The 21,080-nt window shown below is 39.8% G+C and overlaps 1 protein-coding gene across 1 annotated transcript; it reads left to right on the forward strand.

Annotated features, from left to right (window-relative positions):
* Positions 1–8,620: 8,620 nt before the first annotated feature.
* pcsk1nl (proprotein convertase subtilisin/kexin type 1 inhibitor, like) lies at positions 8,621–19,157 on the forward strand. The gene is made up of 3 exons (XM_066644826.1): positions 8,621–8,769; positions 17,262–17,770; positions 18,769–19,157. Exons 1-3 carry the CDS (start codon positions 8,692–8,694, stop codon positions 19,151–19,153), a joined length of 972 nt encoding a protein of 323 aa, XP_066500923.1. The 5' UTR covers positions 8,621–8,691; the 3' UTR covers positions 19,154–19,157.
* Positions 19,158–21,080: the final 1,923 nt, after the last annotated feature.

The raw sequence follows: 21,080 nt of genomic DNA on the forward strand, positions 1-21,080 counted from the left end.
GTCCAATTTTAATAAATAAATTTACATATTTGTTTACTTCTTGATGTGGATGATTCTTTCTGGAGCAGAGGCTTTAACAGTGCAGTAGTCAGCTGCATGTGATTTTTGTGTTTATCATTTAGGGCTGGCCCTAAATTTTCTGATATTTGTTTGTTGGGTAGTTACTCAGTATTATGTATCTCACCCCCAACCCCCGCCCCTGGAATATAAGAACATTCACCCAATATTACGGCCCAAGTTCCAAAGCCCTAAAAAAGGTATTCGGGACAGCCCTACACTGTAAAAAAATTGTGACCCATTAGTTACTTATAAAACATTATGGCAACAAAGTGACATGTATTATTAATGAGTAGATTCTAATTTTCAAAGTTTTAATTAACGTTCATTGAAGAAATAAACTACATTTAAGCAAGAAAATTATGTAAATGTTAATAAAATGCACAGTTAAAATGTGTTGGATTTAGTAATAACATGCCACATATGAATTAATATAGCTCAAAAATATTTAGTAAATACAAATTAATTTCACAAGGAAAATTAAATAATATTGACTATTTATCTGAGTAAACTTAATATTTACTAAATATCTTGCAAAAATTGAGTAGCATGTACTAAATATCTGGAGAAAATTTATTTCTATTTACTAATCATAGTAAATTTTTATATATTCAATAATATCACGTGTCACTTTGTTGCCATACTTTTTCTTTTATTTTAAATCTACCAAATATGTCCTTTTTGTCCCATGTTTGAGTCAGCAGATCAATATGCATAAAAATAATACCAGGTAAAAATTAATTAATACAAAAATTGAAGTATAGAACTACAACAAGGATCAAAGGCAGAATATTTTTTGGGGATGTGATGCAAGGCCATAACTTACTGGTGCACTTAAAATCACAACAATGTTTTGAGACTACACTCATACCAGATTTTAATTAGGATTCAGCATGCACCTACAAATAGATGAATATTAGTTTTAACTTCATAAGAAAGTGTAATGTTTTAGTGTTGGTTTTAGTTCATTCAGAAATGTTCATTTTGGTTTGGTGATATATGAATTTAAAACGAATAGCTTTTCATCTATTTGCAGGCGCATCCTGAGTCCTAATTAGATTGATTGGGTATAATTGTAAACAAAATATGATATATTATATTTCAAATACATTATGTACATAAAATATAAACAGACATAACCTTGCTGTACAGTCAAATAATTTAAACCAGACTGTAGACAGTGAGCAAACACAGGTCATAAAATTTTATAGAAATGATTGGAATTGGAATTTTTCTTGCTTTTAAAAAATGCTACTTTTATTGTTTATAGTAGTGCCCTCAAGTCACGCTCGAATTTGGTTTTAGGATTCAGATTAACAGAAAAAAAGTAAACTGGGAGCCATATTGGCTACAGCCTGTTTTCGAACACTACAAAATGGCCGAAACACAAATTAGTGCAATTAAACAGTGAATATAACACCGTTTCTGACACAGAAATAACATCAGCAGTAAAAATTAATAGTGATCTGAATGGGCTACTTTAACAGAAACCAGGTATCTATATGGCGCGAAAAGAGAAAATGTGGTTGGGAAGTAATTTTTTTAACTTAGCAGGAAACCAAAGAGATTAAAAATAAAAACAAATGTAGCTAGGTGTTCCTACACAATATTATGAAAAAAATGCATTCGGATATATTGAGTATGGAATGCTAACATAATACGTAAAATGTTAAATGTTTAGTAAACAGACAAATCATTGCCTCTGATTTCGTGGTGTGCTCTAATTTGCTGAACTCTGCATTCAAACGCAACTCTATGTATGAAGTGAGAGTGAGCTAGTGCTGCAATGACCGTTTGAAAGACTGCGGTTAAGCCAGCCGCCGTTTGAGAAAACGCGGTTAAACTAGCCGCACGTCAGATTTTTGTGCGCGTATACTAGTGACAGAGCGGTAATACTCAATGCGCGTGAAGACCTGAGCTTATGCCCTTCATTTTAAAGAAAGTGACAGCATTTAAGCGGTTTATATATTGGTCATTTCTAATAAGTATTTCATACAACCAACAGATATCAGTTCAGTGTTTACTATACTATGTATCTATGAAATATGAAGTGATTTTACTGTATAGTTATTGAGTAAATGACATTCAAAATCCCTATAATTGTCCATTGTTTTCAGTGATGATTCAAATTTACTGCTTTATAAAATAGTTATTTTGAAAAAGTAGTCCTTGAGTCATCATTAAAAACAATGGACAATTATTGTGATTTTGAATGTCATTTACTCAAAAACTATACAGTAAAATCACTTCATATTTCATAGGTACATAGTATGGCAAACACAGAACTGATATCTGTTCGTTGTATGGACTACTTATTCAAAATAACTATTTTATAAAGCAGTAAAAATGAATCATGTTCAAAAACAATGGACAATTATGGGAAGTTTGAATGCTATTTACTCAAAAACTATACAGTAAAATCACTTCATATTTTATACATACATAGTGTAGTAAACCCTGAAGTAATATCTGTTGATTGTACGGACCACTTACAAGAAATGACCAATATATAAACCGCTTAAATGCCATTACTTTTCCTTTAAAATTAAGGGCTTACTTTCAGATCTTCACGCGCATCTAGTATTACCGGTCTGTCACTAGTATACGCGCACTAAAATCTGACGCGCGGCTAGTTTAACCGTGTTTTCTCAAACGGCGGCTGGCTTAACCGCAGTGAATATAATTGCTCTTGAATAGAACTCGTGAATTTTCAACAACACGTTTTCACTGTTATTATTCAAGGTTAATAAATTCAAATAAAAAAAAATCAATATTTCGAAGTTGCTCAAATTTGGTAGACGAAATTCAGACACCGAAATTCAGATACACATCCGGGTCACCAAGGATGAGCAATCGATTCATTTGGATTTTCTCTTTCGCCTTAAATGGTGCAGTAGTTGCATTCTGTCGCCGCTAGATGACGAAATACGAACACAATTTCCATACCGTGGAAAAACTACACGTTTAGCTTCCTTCCGCGGATATTATCTCTTTATTTTCAAAGTGTCTCAAAAATCTGAAAGGCTCACTAAAGACACAATATAACAGACTATTAATGTCCTGAAGATGAAGACATTTTACTGTGGAATTTTTTTGTCATGGCCCTGTGAACAGAGCATGTGATATGACAGAATATCATATTCTATATTATATACCTATAATATTAACATATTAACATTATTAATTAAATTGAAAATCATTAGAAATATGTTACAGTAAAAAACTTGAAACATAATTATATAACAACACTAAAATGATAGCGCTGCAAACCTTTTTTTTTCAGATTCATGTTAAGATTGTTGTATGCCTTTTACTGTATGAGTGTGTTTCCAATTTATTTACTGTAATATGTTTCTATAGATTTTCAATTTAATTAACATATTGATATTATATTATTATTGATACACGTTAATCTTATTTTTTTTCTATTTGTCCTTTCTATTGATATTGTAAGACTTATGTTGGGACTTTAATGTTAGGAATTTTACATTATAAATTGTATGTAAGCATTCTCACTGTACTTTATGGTTATGTATACAATAAATACGTTTTTCTTGTTGATACATTTTAAGCTCCATGCTGGATGAGGCCCTTTCACCCAAGACCTGGCAAGTTACTTTTTGTTTCTTCCCCTTTGGTAGCAATTAGTTTTGTACCCAATGCTTTTTCAGTTAAAAAGAGGTTGTGTGTTCGAGCCCTTCTCCGGGTGACTGTTTGTGAGGAGTGTGGTGTGTTCTCCCTGTGTCTGCGTGGGTTTCCTCCGGGTGACTGTCTGTGAGGAGTGTGGTGTGTTCTCCCTGTGTCTGCGTGGGTTTCCTCCAGGTGACTGTCTGTGAGGAGTGTGGTGTGTTCTCCCTGTGTCTGCGTGGTTTTCTATCACCTTTTCTATCATAAAATATATATCTTCTCATTAAAATGAGGAACTGTCAGGCTTGGTAAACAACAGAGACGCTCGCGGGTGTTTAACAAAAAGAGCTTTACTTTCAGGATGTGCAAAGCACACCGTAGAGAGAAGACAATTACAACAAAAGGGGCAATCCAAAGAATAGTGAGGGATAGGCTAGGGTCAGACACACGAAGTAGTAAATAGTAACAGTCCGTAATCCAAAACACAGAGTCCAGAGAAACGTAAGCAAGGGTCATACACGGGTAAGCTTTCAGAGATAAAGGTCGCTCGGTACGTAACATGAGTTAGCAATACTTCGCAACGAGTGAAAGCAAGAGTCCGGGTTTATATAGTGAGTGAGTAATTGAGCTAAAACCGAAACAGCTGTGAATTAGAACTCGGGTGACTTGGAACGTGTGAGAGGAGTTCTATTGGTTAGTGCTGTCAGGTGACCATCAGCTGAATCATGGGATTTGAAGTTCTCTGAGTCTTTCCCATACTCAAGTGGCAGAGTGTCCTGTAGTGAGGAAGGAAGCGAGGCGTCCGCAGATACAGGCGTGACAGGAACCAAGCTTAACATCACCAGGAACATTAACCCACGAGCAAGATGAATCCTTACTACAACACATTAAATAAATATTTAATCCTCACATAAATACCAGCTCTCTGTTGTGTTTTAGCGGTCCCTCAACTGACTATGGCGGTATATCAGAAGGTGGAGAGCAGCAGGGAAGTTATCGTCGCTTGTCAGTTTGGTATGAGGACCGTTATGAGTTCTTTCCAGCTGTCTGTGAAAAATGGTGATGACAGCTACATGCTCCATGATCCAACATGCATTGGGGAGTCCATGTGTATGTTTAATACCACAGTAACCACAACTGTATTTGTGTGCATGACGTCAACATACTCCGACATCACAGGCGTGTTTTCAGTGACACCTACACCTACCACTTACAGGGTACGTGTTTATTTATATACAACCTTTCATACACTGCAGTCATTCAAAATGCCTTACAAATAGATAGAAATAAAGATAATGCAATAAAAACTAAAATATGTAAAACAAGTAAATAAACATGATGAACAATGCTTCATACAAAAAATATATAAAAAGCTTTGGAACATTACTGAGATCCAGGACCTCAGAAAAGCAATTGCAAGGATAATTAAAAATATTCATTCATTCATTATCTGTAAGTTCTTATCCAATTCAGGGTCGCGGTGGGTCCAGAGCCTATCTGGAATCATTGGGCGCAAGGCGGGGAATAAACCCTGGAGGGGGCGCCAGTCCTTCACAGGGCAACACAGTCACACCTACGGACACTTTGGAGTCACCAATCCACCTACCAACGTGTGTTTTTGGACCGTGGGAGGAAACCGGAGCACCCGGAGGAAACCCACACGGACATGGGGAGAACACACCACACTCCTCACAGACAGTCACCCGGAGGAAACCCACACGGACACGGGGAGAACACACCACACTCCTCACAGACAGTCACCCGGAGGAAACCCACACGGACACGGGGAGAACACACCACACTCCTCACAGACAGTCACCCGGAGCGGGAATCGAACCCACAACCTCCAGGTCCCTGGAGCTGTGTGACTGCGACACCTACCTGCTGCGCCACCGTGCCGCCCAATTAAAATGATAAGAATCATAAAATAAAAGCTAACAAAAAAAGACTTATTTTAGAAGCTGAAAATCGAATACAATATCGTAATCAGGAAAAAAACAATTATTTATAAATATGGGGGAAATTCTGTTTTTTCTGACATGGTTTTCCATGAAATGGACCAAATCGGCCTGAATGGGAAATAAGATACATTTTACATAATTTACTTCAATACATCCATTCATTTATTCATTCATTGTCTGAAACCACTTATCCAATTCAGGGTCGCTTCTTTAACTTCTCTTAGCTCACAATTATTGCCGGTACATTACAATCATAAAACAGCGAAGCACCTTTAGCGGAAGAAGGCTACGCTAAAAAGAATCATTAATATTGTTCCTTCCCATTGCAACGAGACTCCTGCAGTCTGAACTGTGTCTAGTAACACTTTACAGTTCAATGCTACTGAGATGCTGCAGTTTTCTTCAGGATCAGTATAGTGCTGTATTAGTTTAATACTGGAGTTACGATTGCTAACACTCACAAGTAGAAATGAATAATAGTTCAAACTGTTTCCTTACATTTATTCCTTCCCTCGGCCACAAAGACCTCATCAAGGTCTTAATTAAAGCTGAAAGTAGTTCAAACACTGTAGTTCTTATTACTTATTCTTTTGGTAAGATTGTTCTTGAATTTATTTTATTTTTATGGAACCAATTTACAGTCACCTTCAACTAAATTCAAAACAAAACCAACTTAATGTTAGCAACGTTAGCCTTGTACCTCAGCTTTGCAAATAACTAAGTGGAAAATAGTGTAATATTCTTTTTATATGTCATATGTTCCTATCTCCCTGTTATCATCCTGAAAATACCGTGTCTTTAATCAAGAGTAAGTATCATTTATCTTATTTTTTTTAAACATAAATCAATAAAAAAAACATAATCAAATTTCCCTCAAACCCCATGCTTCAGTTGCACAACTTAAATAAATCAAGATACGGCTTTAAAACATTGTGTGTATTCCTGAGTTCATTACTGAGCCCTGCTCATTTCTTTTAATCTTATTTTAGTTCTTTAGGACTGAATAATAATGAACAAGGCAGTTCTCCCTGTTGGGATCCTAACCAGTGAAAGAAATGACTCTGTATTTAGCAAAATGGAACCAATTTATGCTAGAAACAGACAAATTAAAAGAACAATTAAACTGAATTGTGTGTTCACTAGTTATTGTGGGTGTAAGGTTTTCTGCAGGGCTACTATTGAAACTGCTGTGTATTAAAATCACTGCTGTTCAGGAACAGATGTGTTGTTTCTTTCCACAGATACATGCCGAGGGGTCCAGGAAAGGGTCTATGGAAACATAGAAATAATTTAATTCCAGCTGAAAAGGCAAGGAATGGATTAAAGAAAAAACAGAGGGATAATCTAAAGGGAAATGAGTTCTGGCGCTCAATCACTTTTGTTCTACAGGATTGACAAAGGCCATGGAACAAAACGATGCATTTTTGCCTGTTTATTTACACGCCAGCTGTTTTCATTCACTGAATGATCATTCATTTTGTTTTTGAATTGGTTTAAATTGGATGATACATGGGCGGCACGGTGGCGCAGCAGGTAGTGTCGCAGTAGAGCGGGTTCGATTCCCGCTCCGGGTGACTGTCTGTGAGGAGTGTGGTGTGTTCTCCCTGTGTCTGCGTGGGTTTCCTCCGGGTGACTGTCTGTGAGGAGTGTGGTGTGTTCTCCCTGTGTCTGCGTGGGTTTCCTCCTGGTGACTGTCTGTGAGGAGTTGGTGTGTTCTCCCCGTGTCTGCGTGGGTTTCCTCCGGGTGCTCCGGTGTCCTCCCACAGTCCAAAAACACACGTTCGCGTGGGTTTCCTCCGGGTGACTGTCTGTGAGGAGTGTGGTGTGTTCTCCCCGTGTCCGCTTGGGTTTCCTCCGGGTGACTGTCTGTGAGGAGTGTGGTGTGTTCTCCCTGTGTCTGCGTGGGTTTCCTCCTGGTGACTGTCTGTGAGGAGTTGGTGTGTTCTCCCCGTGTCTGCGTGGGTTTCCTCCGGGTGCTCCGGTGTCCTCCCACAGTCCAAAAACACACGTTGGTAGGTGGATTGGCGACTCAAAAGTGTCCGTAGGTGTGAGTGTGTGTGTGTTGCCCTGTGAAGGACTGGCGCCCCCTCCAGGGTGTATTGCGCCCAATGATTCCAGGTAGGCCCCCGCGACCCTGAATTGGATAAGCAGTTACAGATAATGAATGAATGAATGGATGATACGTGTGAAAAAGGATGCACAAATCACTGCTTTCTCTTTTATGAACAGTGCATGGTTCCTGTTGCCCCAGCTCTGCAGGAACTTTGTTTTAAAATACATGTTGTCAGAACACCAAGTGATCAGCACAGAACCCAGAATCACTGCTGAGTGACTGCTGAGAAGAATAAATGTTGGACTTGGTTGTGGTGTGTATGCTACTTTTTTATATCTGAATTAATAACGTTAAGAACTGGTTTGGGGTCTTCACATTTAAGCCTTTCACTTGATGGATTCTGTTTCCCTGGGGAACTGCTCTATCACTCTGTACTGCATGTAAATTACACACAGAGTGGAAAAGGTGCTTTCTACTCTGAATTTTGTATGTTCTCAAAAAATAACCTCAGTGAAATACCTTATTCGAAGCACATCACTCTTCTCTATATTTATATCTCTTCATCTCACCTTAACACAGTCCTTTCTTCTTATCTTTTATTTCTTTATTTTTATTTTATTTCTTTATTTCTAATATTTCGTTTATTTCTATATTTACTCCTCTCCTTCCTCCTTTCTGTTGCCTCTCATTCTTTTGGTCTCACTTCTTAATTCTCTCATCTTTTTTTTCCCTTTTCCCCTCTTTTATGCTCTCACTCATATTTCTGTTATCTCTCTCTTTCCCTCTCGCTTTCATTTAGCCCTCCCTCTTTTTCACATCTGTTTCTATTCAGAGACACTCCTCCCCCACCCCCTCTGTGTGGGTGAGTGAGAGAGAGCGAGAGAGAGAGAGAGAGAGAGAGAGAGAGAGAGAGAGAGAGAGAGAGAGAGAGAGCAGTGGTTCAGTAGCAGTGTATCTCTCTGTGGCAGGGGCAGCTTCATTCTCTCCTCCAGGATGTCGGGCCCTCGAACCAGCTCCATACTGCTGCTCTTCACCATCACTTTCCTGTACATTGCTCTGCTGGAGGCCAAGGTAACACACACACACACACACACAGTGGGAGAGATTTCCCTGCATTTTTTTTTATTCCTGTACTGTTATCGTTGCATCTCCTCTGAATCCCTTTCTCATTTAAGGGTAATCATTAAGACGTACTGTAGAATATCTATCTATCTATCAGTTCACATAGAATGAAATTAAATAACGATGATGTAACTGAATTATAATCAATCAAATGCGGTTGTTGTATCTAATGATTATAATCTTATTTCAGCCAGTCAGATACTCATTACACTGAGGTTCAGAAGTGGGTGAAATGCCTTGCTTTAGGATCCAGACTTTATCAATTGCATGACTTACAAATAACTGAGAGTTTTGCATTGATTTCTTCGTAATGACTGATTAATAAGCCTGTGGATGTACTAAGTCTAGGAGTGTGAAGGGTTAATTTATTCTTCAGGGTGTTAACTGGACGTTGTGTTTATTCAGGCATTGAATATGTGTCAGATTATAGCTAATGGGTTTGTAACAAACAAATTCTTGTAATAATGTCAGTAGCTCCTGGTATTTAAGGCGGTAAATAATGTAATATTCTTGACGTAACGAGGCTCTGCAGCTGTTCTATTGGCCCATCCCTTATGAAATGTGAATCAATTTAGAGAGCAGCACTCTTTTTGAAATGAAGGAGAGAGGTTTTTGATATGAGACTTGTGTGTAGTCTGGACACAGCAGAAAGGTCTCCTCTAAGGTCTGCAGTAACGTTAGCATGTCACCATCTGGGTGAGTGCGCTTGTTTGTGCCGGGCTCATGTTTGATTTAGGAGTACTGCAGGAAGAGCGAGAGAATTGACCTGCATTCATTACCAGGCAACGTCACAGAGCCTTTATCAACACAGTGTTCACTCATAAAATCATGATTAGGTTCTGGAAACTTCTGGGAGGTGAGACAGTGGAGACTGGGAGGTGAGACACTGTCTGGGAGACAGTGAAACAGTATGAATGTCCATTTCTGACCAATGTCAGTTCATTATGGACCATTAAAAATGCAAATGCACCAATCAGCTGAGACCAAAATTCCATTGTTCATTGTCCATTTAACCAGCTACACTGACCATATGTGGACTTCATAGTTCTGTTCTCCACAGGACCTCCACAGAGCAGGTACGATTTCAGTCATGGATCGTATTCAGCGCTGCAGTGACACTGACGTGGTGGTGGTGTGTTAGTGTGTGTTGCGCTGGTGTGGAGTGGATCAGACACAGCGGTGCTGCTGGAGTTTTTAAACCTCAGTGTCTCCACATTGCTCAGAAGAATCCTCCACCTAAATAGTGTCTGCTCTGTGATGGTCTGGTTGGAGCTGGAGGAAGAGGGCTGTATGTAGAACAACAGATGGACCACAGTCTGAGCACCGGTATGGTCAGTGGAGCTGATAAAATGGACAATGGGTGTTAAATGTCCATGTTTTGGCTGATGATGTATTGAATGTGAGCATGCTCCTAAATTTAGAAGCTATTTTAACTATGTACAGAGACCAAGACTAATCCCAGAGCATAGTTTGAGAGGCTGAAATTATGCTGCTCTAAATTATTTTGAGTTCATGAAGTCTTTATATTTTGATGCTGTGTAGCTGAATTACAACATATTAATGATTTACAGGGTTTGGGTTTGTTTTTTCTAGTTATACACTTCAGGCTATTTTTAGATGAAAATTGTCTGCAGCCATCTCTGTGCAGGGAGTGATAAATGCAGTCTCATCATGTTCAGCATCTGTGGGTATTCTTGTGGTGATTACGCTGTTGTTCCTACCAGCCTTGAGCATAAACACAGACTCAACAGGATCATTAATATGCCATAATTCTATTAATAGGCCATAACACACTGTACTGTACTAAAATACAGCCGTTTGAGGCCTAAAGCTGTGATGGAACTGTTTTAAATATATTTTTAATTTTATAATTGTTCCCTCCCAAATATTTAATGGAATCATTTGTTCAGGCAGCGCCCCGTTTAACATCTGTTCAGTGAGGTTAAGAACGATATTTCCTCAGTCATCATGACTGCCCTGGGTGGTAATTTGTTGATGCCAAATAACCTGATCATGTGAACACTCAGTTAAGAGCCTCATCACCATTTGTTTACATTATGGGCTCCAATTTGCTTGTCTTTCCTGCACTGGAAATTGAATAGCCTCTGGTGAAAATTAAGGGAGGGGAGGAGGTTTGTTCCCTACAGAGCAGAAACCATTTCAATAATATGTTGTTGTCACACATCACTGAAAAAAGATCTGAACGGCTGAACATTGTGTTCAGCACCATGGACAGTGCACTGAGGCAACAATCCATAAGCACAAAGAAAAGACCATAGAACATCTGGAACTGAGGAGAAAAGAACAAGAGACAGGTGTTTTTGAAACAATAGCAAGAGATAATATAAAGAACATGTATTTATGGAAAGATGAACATGAAGGGGATAAGAGGCAGATGTTGACTGAGAGACACAAACATTACCTAGATGTTAATGGGGTGAAATAATTTCAGATTCAAAAAAAAAGAAATGATCCTAGCAGATGTACGTAGAAGGAAAAAATATCCATTTGATGTTTATGGTGATTACAGGAACACAGGGAAGATGACGATCAAGAAAAATGACCATGGGCTAGATGTTTGTGGAGAGAAATTAATTATTACAATGAACATGGGGCAAATGTTTATTTAAGAACACAGGACGTGGATGGGCTGACTGGTTTTGGACAAAAAAGGTAGGGAGGAGGGAATCTTTGTCACTCGAGTGTTTGTGAGGAGAAATGATCATGGAAAAGTTGTTTTTGTGAATGTGCCAAGAATACTAAACTATGTTCCTGAACGCACGAGTGAACGGAATCAATAGGAGTGGCTGCACAATCTAATTAGCTGAAAACACACTGAGAGCGGAGGAGACTGCTGTCATGGCAACTGCTTTCAGTGGGCACAAATGCATTCATATTCTTCTTCGAACACACACACACACACACAAAGTGAGTTTCAATTCCACAGATGTCTTAAGCACTCAACATTTAATCATCCATTAACTTATGAATTCATAATCATTACTGAACATTTTTTTTAAATAACCCCCGTGTCAATGTTAATCTGGAGTAATTAATATTACACATAATAAATATAGTAATTATTATGTATGAAGGTTAATAATAAGTTTCATCCCTAGTTTATACAAAGAAACTAAGCTGCAAAAAAAGCCAGTGTTGGATTCACCCTTTTATGATGTCACAATAGTCACATTTGCATGTGCGCTTTTTAGCCATCACATTTACCCTACATTACTGTGGACCATTCATTTGCCATTCAGAGTGGTTTGATAGGAAGTGAACATCTGAATCACTTTGTTTACACCACAATACTTGAGGAGCTCTGCAGATTTGATTAATGGATGATTCTGTCTGCTGTTACTGAGAGCGTGAATCAATACTCAATCCCACATGCTTCCAGCATTTTCCATCTTCAACTTTTCTTTACTTTTCTTTCTATATTTTCTGACCTTTTCTACTTGTTTCAGTCTGAACACGCCAGAGGGCAATAGTTAACAGTTATAGACACTTTCTTTGCTGTGTTGAAATCCTTAAATTTGATTTTAATAAATGTCAGAGAAAAAGAGACTCAGACAAAGCGGAGGTTGACTAAGTTCTGATCAATGTTTTTTTAGCAGCAGAGAAAATCAACAGAGCTGCACGCAAAAGAATGCATTGAAACTACTTGACCGAATGTGTCTATCATTTACCCATCAATAGACTATAGTTTTAACAAGTGGCAAACTAGAACTTATAGAGTTAGGCCCAGGAATGTCTAAACTTTGCATGAGATGAAAAAAGGAATGGCTCTCTTATAATTCTAGTTCTGTTTTCTGCTAAGTAAATATTTGAAGATTGCAAAAGGCTTTCCTGGTAGTCTTCAGAATCACTATGACCCTGAGCAGACAATGAATGAATGAATGAATGAATGAATGACATATTTAGCCTAATAGGTCTCAGTGAAAAGACCTGTCATAGAGCCGCTTTAGTTTTCCATTTCTAACACCAGACTAAAGTAAAGCTACTCCTCATATTCGCGGTCAATGAACTGCTTTTTATAATATTGTATTCCCTCACGTCATTGGTCTCACCTTTTTTAAATCAAAGCATTATTTCCTGATACAGTAAGCCTTCAGTTCATCTCCTGAAGTCCTAAATAGTACAAGAGCTGCCTTTAAAGTGCCTGACAGCCTTTCTATTGAATACAAATTAATTAATAGTAAGACTTTCCACAGAAATAATTCAGTGTTCACTTACGGGTTCCCCACCTACCCCATTATAATGCTGTTTACGTTTAGCAGTAATTACATTGATGTAACATTTTTTATTAATATGTAAATGATGTACACATATGAATACAAGTACATTCAATGCACACTGTTTTCTTCAGTGTGATATTTGCTCCATTGAAGCTTTAGTAAAAACAGTTTGCTCTGAACAATTTGAACCTGTGAAACAGTTGGGGAGCAAAGAACGCCAGGAAGTCAGCACTTGGATCCATGATTTCAACAGATGAACAGACTGTTAACTTTCTCTCTCTCTTTCTCTCTCTCTCTCTCACTCACTCACTTACACACACTCTCTCTCTCTCTCTCTCTCTCTCACACACACACACACACACGGCCTCTCACAGCACACATATGTTCATGTCTCATGAGGGACGGACATCACAATGCGACAGAGTGACTCACTCCTTCCCTGAGTCATGCATCCTTCCATGGATCTCGCCTCTGAATCCCTCTCTTCACCTCTACACGTCACTGGCTGTATTATTTATCTATTATTCATCACCTCATCACTCCATCGGCCCTAACAATGCCTCCCACCCAACCCAATGCTTTCAACACACACAGATCAGAACAGAGAGGCACTGATGTTCCCATAGAAACCTGTCAAATGTCGGCCAAAACTCAGATGCAACAAATGCTGTTGCTTATGTTTAACCAAGTGCATGGTCAAGTACGTGGTACATACTGCAGTTACATGTGGTAGTTTCTCCAGGGCTGGGCCAGGAGAAGCAACGACAGAGGCTCTGTTCACCTTATGACAGGTCAGTGGAGCATCAATGGAGTCTGAAGCTGTTATTTTAATGTAAACATACTACCTAGGGTTTTATGCTTGTTGCATCATCGCAGACACTAAGAAAGGTATTGATTGGAGCTCATCTCACTGAGGACAGTGAACTCTAAGCTCATTTGCAGCTGTTCCAAAGTGTCTCGTCACCTAATGTCCATTAGTGGAGATGATATGATCTGTGTGTGTCCAGTTGAATATATTTTTCCAACACAGAAAATGTGTATTATCCGTATTCCCTAATTATTATTGTTGTCTACAACCCTTTCGACATTTATAGTAATAAGTAAATATCTAACATCATCGTAATCTGATAAAAAACAGAGCCCTGGCTGTGCTCCTCAGTGGGATATTGTTAGTCTTTAAACTGAAAAAAGAGAGCACACACTGGTTTATTAACTGGCAGATGGCGATTGTTTCAGAGTGCAGCAGTAAACAGGGCATGATGTCTGGTGGCTAATGGCGAAGGGATCTTTACAGCTGTCTCAGTCATGATCTCCTGCGGCTAAAGCAGGCTCCTGATTTTCTTCTGTGGCCTCTCTGTGAAAAATTAACCAAGTAGGAGGGTGCTCTGTGTGAATCAGGGGCTTATCCACGCTGACTCTCAGATGTAGCGTACAGCACAGGCCTGTAACTGTAATCTTTTTTTTTTTTTTTGGCTTAAGCTGCAATATTGGATTTGAGCTGCTGAAGCCTGCAGAGGTGATATATACACAGAGAGCAGGCTGGGCTATTGGGGACTGTCACTACCTGCTTACTCTGCACACTTCAATCATTTCAGCTTAACGAGAATTTGCATTCTCTATTTCTGACTCATTTTTTTGTTTGTTTCTTTAAGTCTCTTCATTTTGGTCTTTTCTTTCAGCATCTCTTTCATTGTCTCTCACTCTATCCCTTTCTCTTTCCCTCTCTCTGTATCTCTCCATTACTTTATTAAAGTCCTTCTTGGTCTTTTTTCTCTTTCATTCTTGTTCTCTTGTTTTCATTCATTCTCAGTGTTGTTTACACACATTCTTGAGTTGGTGTGTTCTCCCTGTGTCTGCGTGGGTTTCCTCTGGGTGACTGTCTGTGAGGAATGTGGTGTGTTCTCCCTGTGTCTGCATGGGTTTTCTCCAGATGAATGTCTGTGAGGAGTTGGTGTGTTCTCCCTGTGTATGTGTTGCCCTGTGAAGGACTGGCTCGCCCCCTCCAGGGTGTATTCCTGCCTTGCGCCCAATGATTCCCAGTAGGCTCTGGACCCACCGCGACCCTGAAATGGATAAGGGTTACAGATAATGGATGGATGGATGGACTGTGTATCTCACTTTCTTCCGCCATTGTGTCTTGCTCTCCTCCCCTGCATCCCACCCTCTCTGTAACAGTCCTTCAGTGCTTGTGGCCTACTGTTATTGATACTAATAGATAACCTTTTTTTTACCTCTCCCTCTGTCCTATCACACATCTCGACTTCAATGCTAATCCCCTTAACAGTTTCAATGTTTTGTAATGGTTTTGTTTTCACTGTTAACATCACTTCTGCATCTGCATCACAGACATTGTATCTACATCAGCTTCTACCTTTGTCTTTTTGACACATTACTAGAGTAGTGTAGTTTCATTTTCTAGATCACACTGTACTGTGCAAATGTCAGAGACCACCCATCATACACATAACCTCCAGTGCACACGGCTGTTATTCATTTTCTAACATCAATGAAATGAGCTTCAGTAACTCAATATAATTTTTTTAATGTTTACAGAGTCCATATTTTTCTGTTATTAAAGCTTCCGTTTGCAATGAAATCTGCAGCCTAAAACATTAGTAGAGCTTCATTTCATCTTAAAAAATTGTTGTTTATCTTGTAGGGACAGTTGTGGTAGTCTACCACTCCTTGTGTGGATGTTATGAGTGCCATATTTTCTCCAAATTGAGAGAAAATCTTTCCAATTTATTCCTTTGACTTTCCCCTGAGTGGTGCAAGCAGGTTACTGTATCTAATCCTCTCCTAAAAATAACTACACTACACACTAACTGCACTTTATCGCCATTTTCCAAATAAATTCATCAAATAATGGTGATTTTTGGCATTTGCATAGTGCTGCATATTTAAAAGTCCTTCTGTGTTATTGCTCTGAATTATACAGACAGAAAATACCATTGTAAAAGGGTGTAAACTCACATTAAAAGACATAATCAAGAGTGTTCAGCTGCATTGAACCAGGCTGCCTATTTGACTTAATGAAACTTTATTTCAAAACCTGACCCTCGCGTTTAGGTGATAAATGACATATTCTAGGTGCCCCATTATAGTTTGTGAAAGCCTGTGCACACTTTGTAAAAAATTTATTGTTGAGCAATGTCTTGGCCATTAAATGGAAAAGTCCTTTTATCTCTGTTTTTAGAGAGACACAGTGTGAAGAGAAAGATGGGGTGTAATGTTTTTTGAATAGTCATTTAAAGCCAGAAAGCTCATACAGCAGTTCTGAGTGCATTAGTCCAGACTGGTGCCAGTGTTTTAGCCTAATTTGCTCTCATTTGAGACAAGGACAGGATGAAACATAATAAAAATTGGTACATAATTATTTAAAAGCTTAGAGATTTAGAGATTGCAGCTGTGTACTTGGTTTTGATGTGGATTGAAGTAAGAGGGACAATTTACACAAATCCTCTTTCCTGCTCATCTATAAAAGGCTCAATTTTGTACTATGTACTATGTAAATATTAATGCATTTTACTCTACATATTAAACTGAGCTGCTAAAACAAGACATTTCCATGTGACCATTAAGCCTCACTCTATTCTGATGCACCTTTCTCTGAGTGTTTTTTACTGCAGTGTAGTCTGTATTTAGAGTTGAGACATCTTCTCACAGAGTAACGACAGCCAGACTCACCTGCTTCTCTGAGTCTGAGATGTATTGGACAGTGACCAAACATTGTGCTGTTCCTGAACATTGAGAAGCAAATGTATTGTTGCAAATGCTGAAAGAAACCACACATTTAGAACTTTAATTCAGCTTTGACTGCTTTCAGGGGCATTCCTAGGTAATATTTTTACTGTAAATTTACAGCTTGAGAATCATTGTGATGCTCCAATGGGCTGTAATATGTAGCACTGCAGAAACTGCACTGTGTAACTTTTGGGGTGGGTTGCTCCCTCTCCCTCTCCCTGCCCCTTGAGTTCTGGACAGTGCTGTAAAAGTTAATTACTCTCTGAAATTGTAGAGGGAGCCCAGGAGCAAAAATACCAAATCTCACGTGTTCCTTTAAAGGCGCAGTAGCTTGTTAAGCTCAAAAGGCTAAAAACATCATGTCACAAAAATAAACCACAGAAATGTCACAAGGTTAAACATGATGAGCCATTAAAAATAACAGTTCTCGCTCTCTCCGTCTCTCTCTCTCTCTCTCAGCCTCTCTCTGGCATGCATGGGGGCGGAGCAGTGCGTCTTCGCCGTGACCTGCGCGACTCACTGCCGTACGAGGCTCAGATGATGTCGTATCCACCTGCTGACTTCAAGGGGCGGGGCAATGACCTGTACTACCAGCCTGAGGCAGTGAGAGCCCAGGGGCTAGGTCAGGCTCTCCAGCGGCTGATGGAGAGTGACCAGCGAAGGGAGCAGGAAGCTGCGTATCTGGCAGGTCTGCTGCGCCTCCTGAACGAGGCACAGAACAATAGCCAAGGGAAGCAGGAGGAAGAGGAAGAGGAGGAGGAAGGAGACTTCCAGGGACCATACCCCCCAGACTACGACGAGACGGAGCAGACGGTCAGCATGGCCAAGCCGCAGGCACTGCTGGACCCGCAACTGGCCGAGGCCCTGCTCAACCGTTACAAGCAGGAGAGGATGCTGCAGGCTGGGCTTAACCCCACCTCCAACCGCCTACAAGAGAGAGAGGAGGACAGAGACCAGGAGATGCTCCGGTGAGGAGAAACAACATTCAGTGTTTTAGAGAAAGTATTTCACAGTTTAAATGGAGTTTGCCCCGCCCTGCGCATGATCCTGCCTTGGGTCCAATGACTCCATGTAGACACTGAACCGATCCTGACCCTGAGCAAGATGAAGTGGTTACAGGAGATGAATGGATGAAACTTCTGACCCAAAGCGTAGGCCTAGTTCATATAATCATTGTTTCCCACAGGATAGAAATGGCATTTACATTTCTATCATTTAGCAGATGAACCATTAATTTACATTGCATTACATTCAATAGTCTCTCTGAACCACGAAGATTATATGATGAAACATTCATTCATTCATTAACTGTCTGTAACCGCTTATTCAGTTCAGTATCACGGAACCTACCTGGAATCACTTGGTGCAAGGTGGGACCACACCCTGGAGGGGGGTGCCAGTTCTTCGTAGGGATACACACTCTCACAATCACACACACTCACAACTATGGACTCTTTTGAGTCGCCAATCCACATATCAGTGTGTGTTGTTGGACCGTGGAAGGAAACCTGAGGAGGAAACCCATGCTGAGACAGGGAGAAAACACCAAACTCCTAAGACCATGCTGCCCATGATAAAACATAATGCAGTTCTTTACTTGAGCTCCCAAATGGTACAGTGGTCTTTGGGACCCTTGTTGTGTTTCATCTGAGGCTGAGAGTCTTGGAGAGCACAATTGGCCTCGCTCTATGGGGGAGTGGGATGGCCCCCCGCTATTACTATCACATAAGAACATTGTTGGCCTTCATAATCTGGCACACTGTCCGGTAGCAGTTTGAAAAGAAGCTGTGGCTGGTTTCACATATATCAGTGGAAGCATGTGCTTTTCTTCACCCTCCCAGGTTGGTCGCATTGTGTTGAATAGGTGAAGTCCTTGTGGAAATGGCGATAACTAATAATTATAGAGAAGATAGGGATCTGCTCAGAGAATGGAAGTGTTCACCGTCTTTTCTGCTGCTTTACTCAGGTACCTGGTCGAGAAAATCCTCTCAGGTTTGGCTCCAGGGAACCAGCCGAGCCCCTCCAGCCGCCGAACCAAGCGGGACGTGAACGCAGCGTCCGGCACAGGACGGGGTGGAGCTGCTGTGAGACGATCCAGACGCTCTGTGGACTCTGCACCTGGCCCTTCCCCCAGCACCGAGGCCTCACTACTGAGGGTGAAGAGGCTGGGCGATGAGGATGATGAAGGCTACCCTGCTCAGAAAAACAGATCACCCCACGCCGGTCTGCAGAGGATGAAACGCATCGACACAGACATGCTCATTCCTCCCAAACAGAGTCGCAAACGCCGGGCAATCACCTACGACCCCAATCTCATTGCTCAGCACATTCTACAGTACCTACCAGCATAGAGAGTGAGGGAGGGAGAGAAAGAGAGGGAGAGAGAGGAGCAGAGAAAATAAGCCAATTAACAACAGATATGATCTCACATGGTGACATAAATGCCACATATTCAGCTGCTTATGTCTAGCAATGCATCTGCTTCAGCACTATAATAAATCATAAACATATTTACTGACCAGTGCTTCATGCCGTTGCATATGAACAGAATGGGATTATTTTTAAAGGTTGGCAGCATTTGTACTATTGCACCTTTAAGGCCAATATTCTCACCTTTAACTCAACCACAGTTCTCTTTTATTTCTTAGACATTATATAAAAAGCAAGACTGCATGATGCCATTGTTTATATTTAATTGCCTTTTGTCTAAAAATTCACCACTTTCTTGTCCTGATAGCGTATGCATAGGACATCAAGCCTTTTATCAGTTCTAAATGATGCAGTACTTTTTATCCCATATTGTGAATTATATTAAAGGTAACCTTCAAATTAGATTCCATCCCAAATCCTTACAACCCAAAGCTTGAGCCAAAGTAAAAACCCAACTAGGTTTAAGAAGCCGCATTATGTCCTCACCACGTTATTGTAGATGTGTTTGTCGCGTTACCTCTTTGTCCTCTGCATTAGTTTTCCACATGAGGCGCTGAAGTGTGGTTTCTTCCCAGAAAGAAGAGCCCACTCTTATCAATTTCCCTCTGTCTCTGGTGCACAAAGGTCCAGAGCTGCCCAGCCACTACGTGTTACTATTACTGTCTGCTGGCGCCAAAACTCTCCTCTTTCTAGAACCTCTTAGTCCTCCTGCTATTTCAAAGCATTCATTGGGACATCTTAATTAAAAAATCAAGGCCATCAAATGGGAGAACAGAGAAACAGTCAGGCCTTTTCTCACTTACGGCTTAAATGACCAAACTGTGAGATTTAAAATCCAGATCTTTGTGGGTGCCACACCAACCTTTACACGTAGGACCAGATCTGTGGAAGGTTGTTTCACGTACATACCCTTTGTCAACTGCACAACACAGATTCAGTTCTTTATGTAGCATAATTTGAATAATTCATTGTTACCATAGCGACAAATTGGACACATTTAAAAACACACTTAGAGCAGTTGTAGATTTCAATAAAACGCCTTTATTGGCCATTGTGTGAAATATTTAGCAGATACATATAATACATTTAACACAAAATACCACAGATTTCACAAATGAAACGTCTGTATCCATCTGCTTTACATTTAAAAAAAGTGCTCTTGTTGTTTCTGCCGTTTGTTCAGCAAAAGCATTACAAATAACATTTGTCAAATGTATTAATCTTTGTGATATAGTAATACATATGAGAATATAGAAAAGTAGCTTTAGTAAACCAGCCACCCACAAATTAGCGAGCTAAAATACTGGTGTGGCGGTTCACATTACGGTTAGGTTGAAGAAAGTGGTAAGGTATGGTTAAACAAAGTTAGGTAATCTCACTCCTTTAGTGTTTGTTAGCGAGTTAGCTTGCTAGCATGGTTGGGAGTGTATCTATCTAATATTAAACAATAAGATAATCCTTTATTTTGAATAAATGTGTTTCAGTAGCTAAAGTGGTCTGCAAATTAGCCTACTTAACCAACATTTTGCCTATACATGTAGTTCACTAGGGTTTATATTTGCCAAACCTGAGGCTTCTTCTTCTCAAACTGAAGCTTTCTTCAAGCTTTAGCTGGATGCTACTGGACGTAATGCACGCTAAGTACACAACCTTCCATCGCACCTTTTACCCACTATACAAGAAGGATTTTGTGGTGCTTCAAATTTAATTTAGGTTATTATATAATATCAGTTGGTGTAGACTATATCACCTGTTTTAATATGATGACAAATACTGTTTAGAATGTTTTTGCTTGCTTCACTGCAGACATTTGTAGCATCCATATGTAATTGCACAGAAAGCTAATCA

The sequence above is a fragment of the Hoplias malabaricus genome, chromosome 14 (assembly GCF_029633855.1).
Source record: "Hoplias malabaricus isolate fHopMal1 chromosome 14, fHopMal1.hap1, whole genome shotgun sequence".
NCBI classification, from domain to species: Eukaryota; Metazoa; Chordata; class Actinopteri; order Characiformes; family Erythrinidae; genus Hoplias; species Hoplias malabaricus.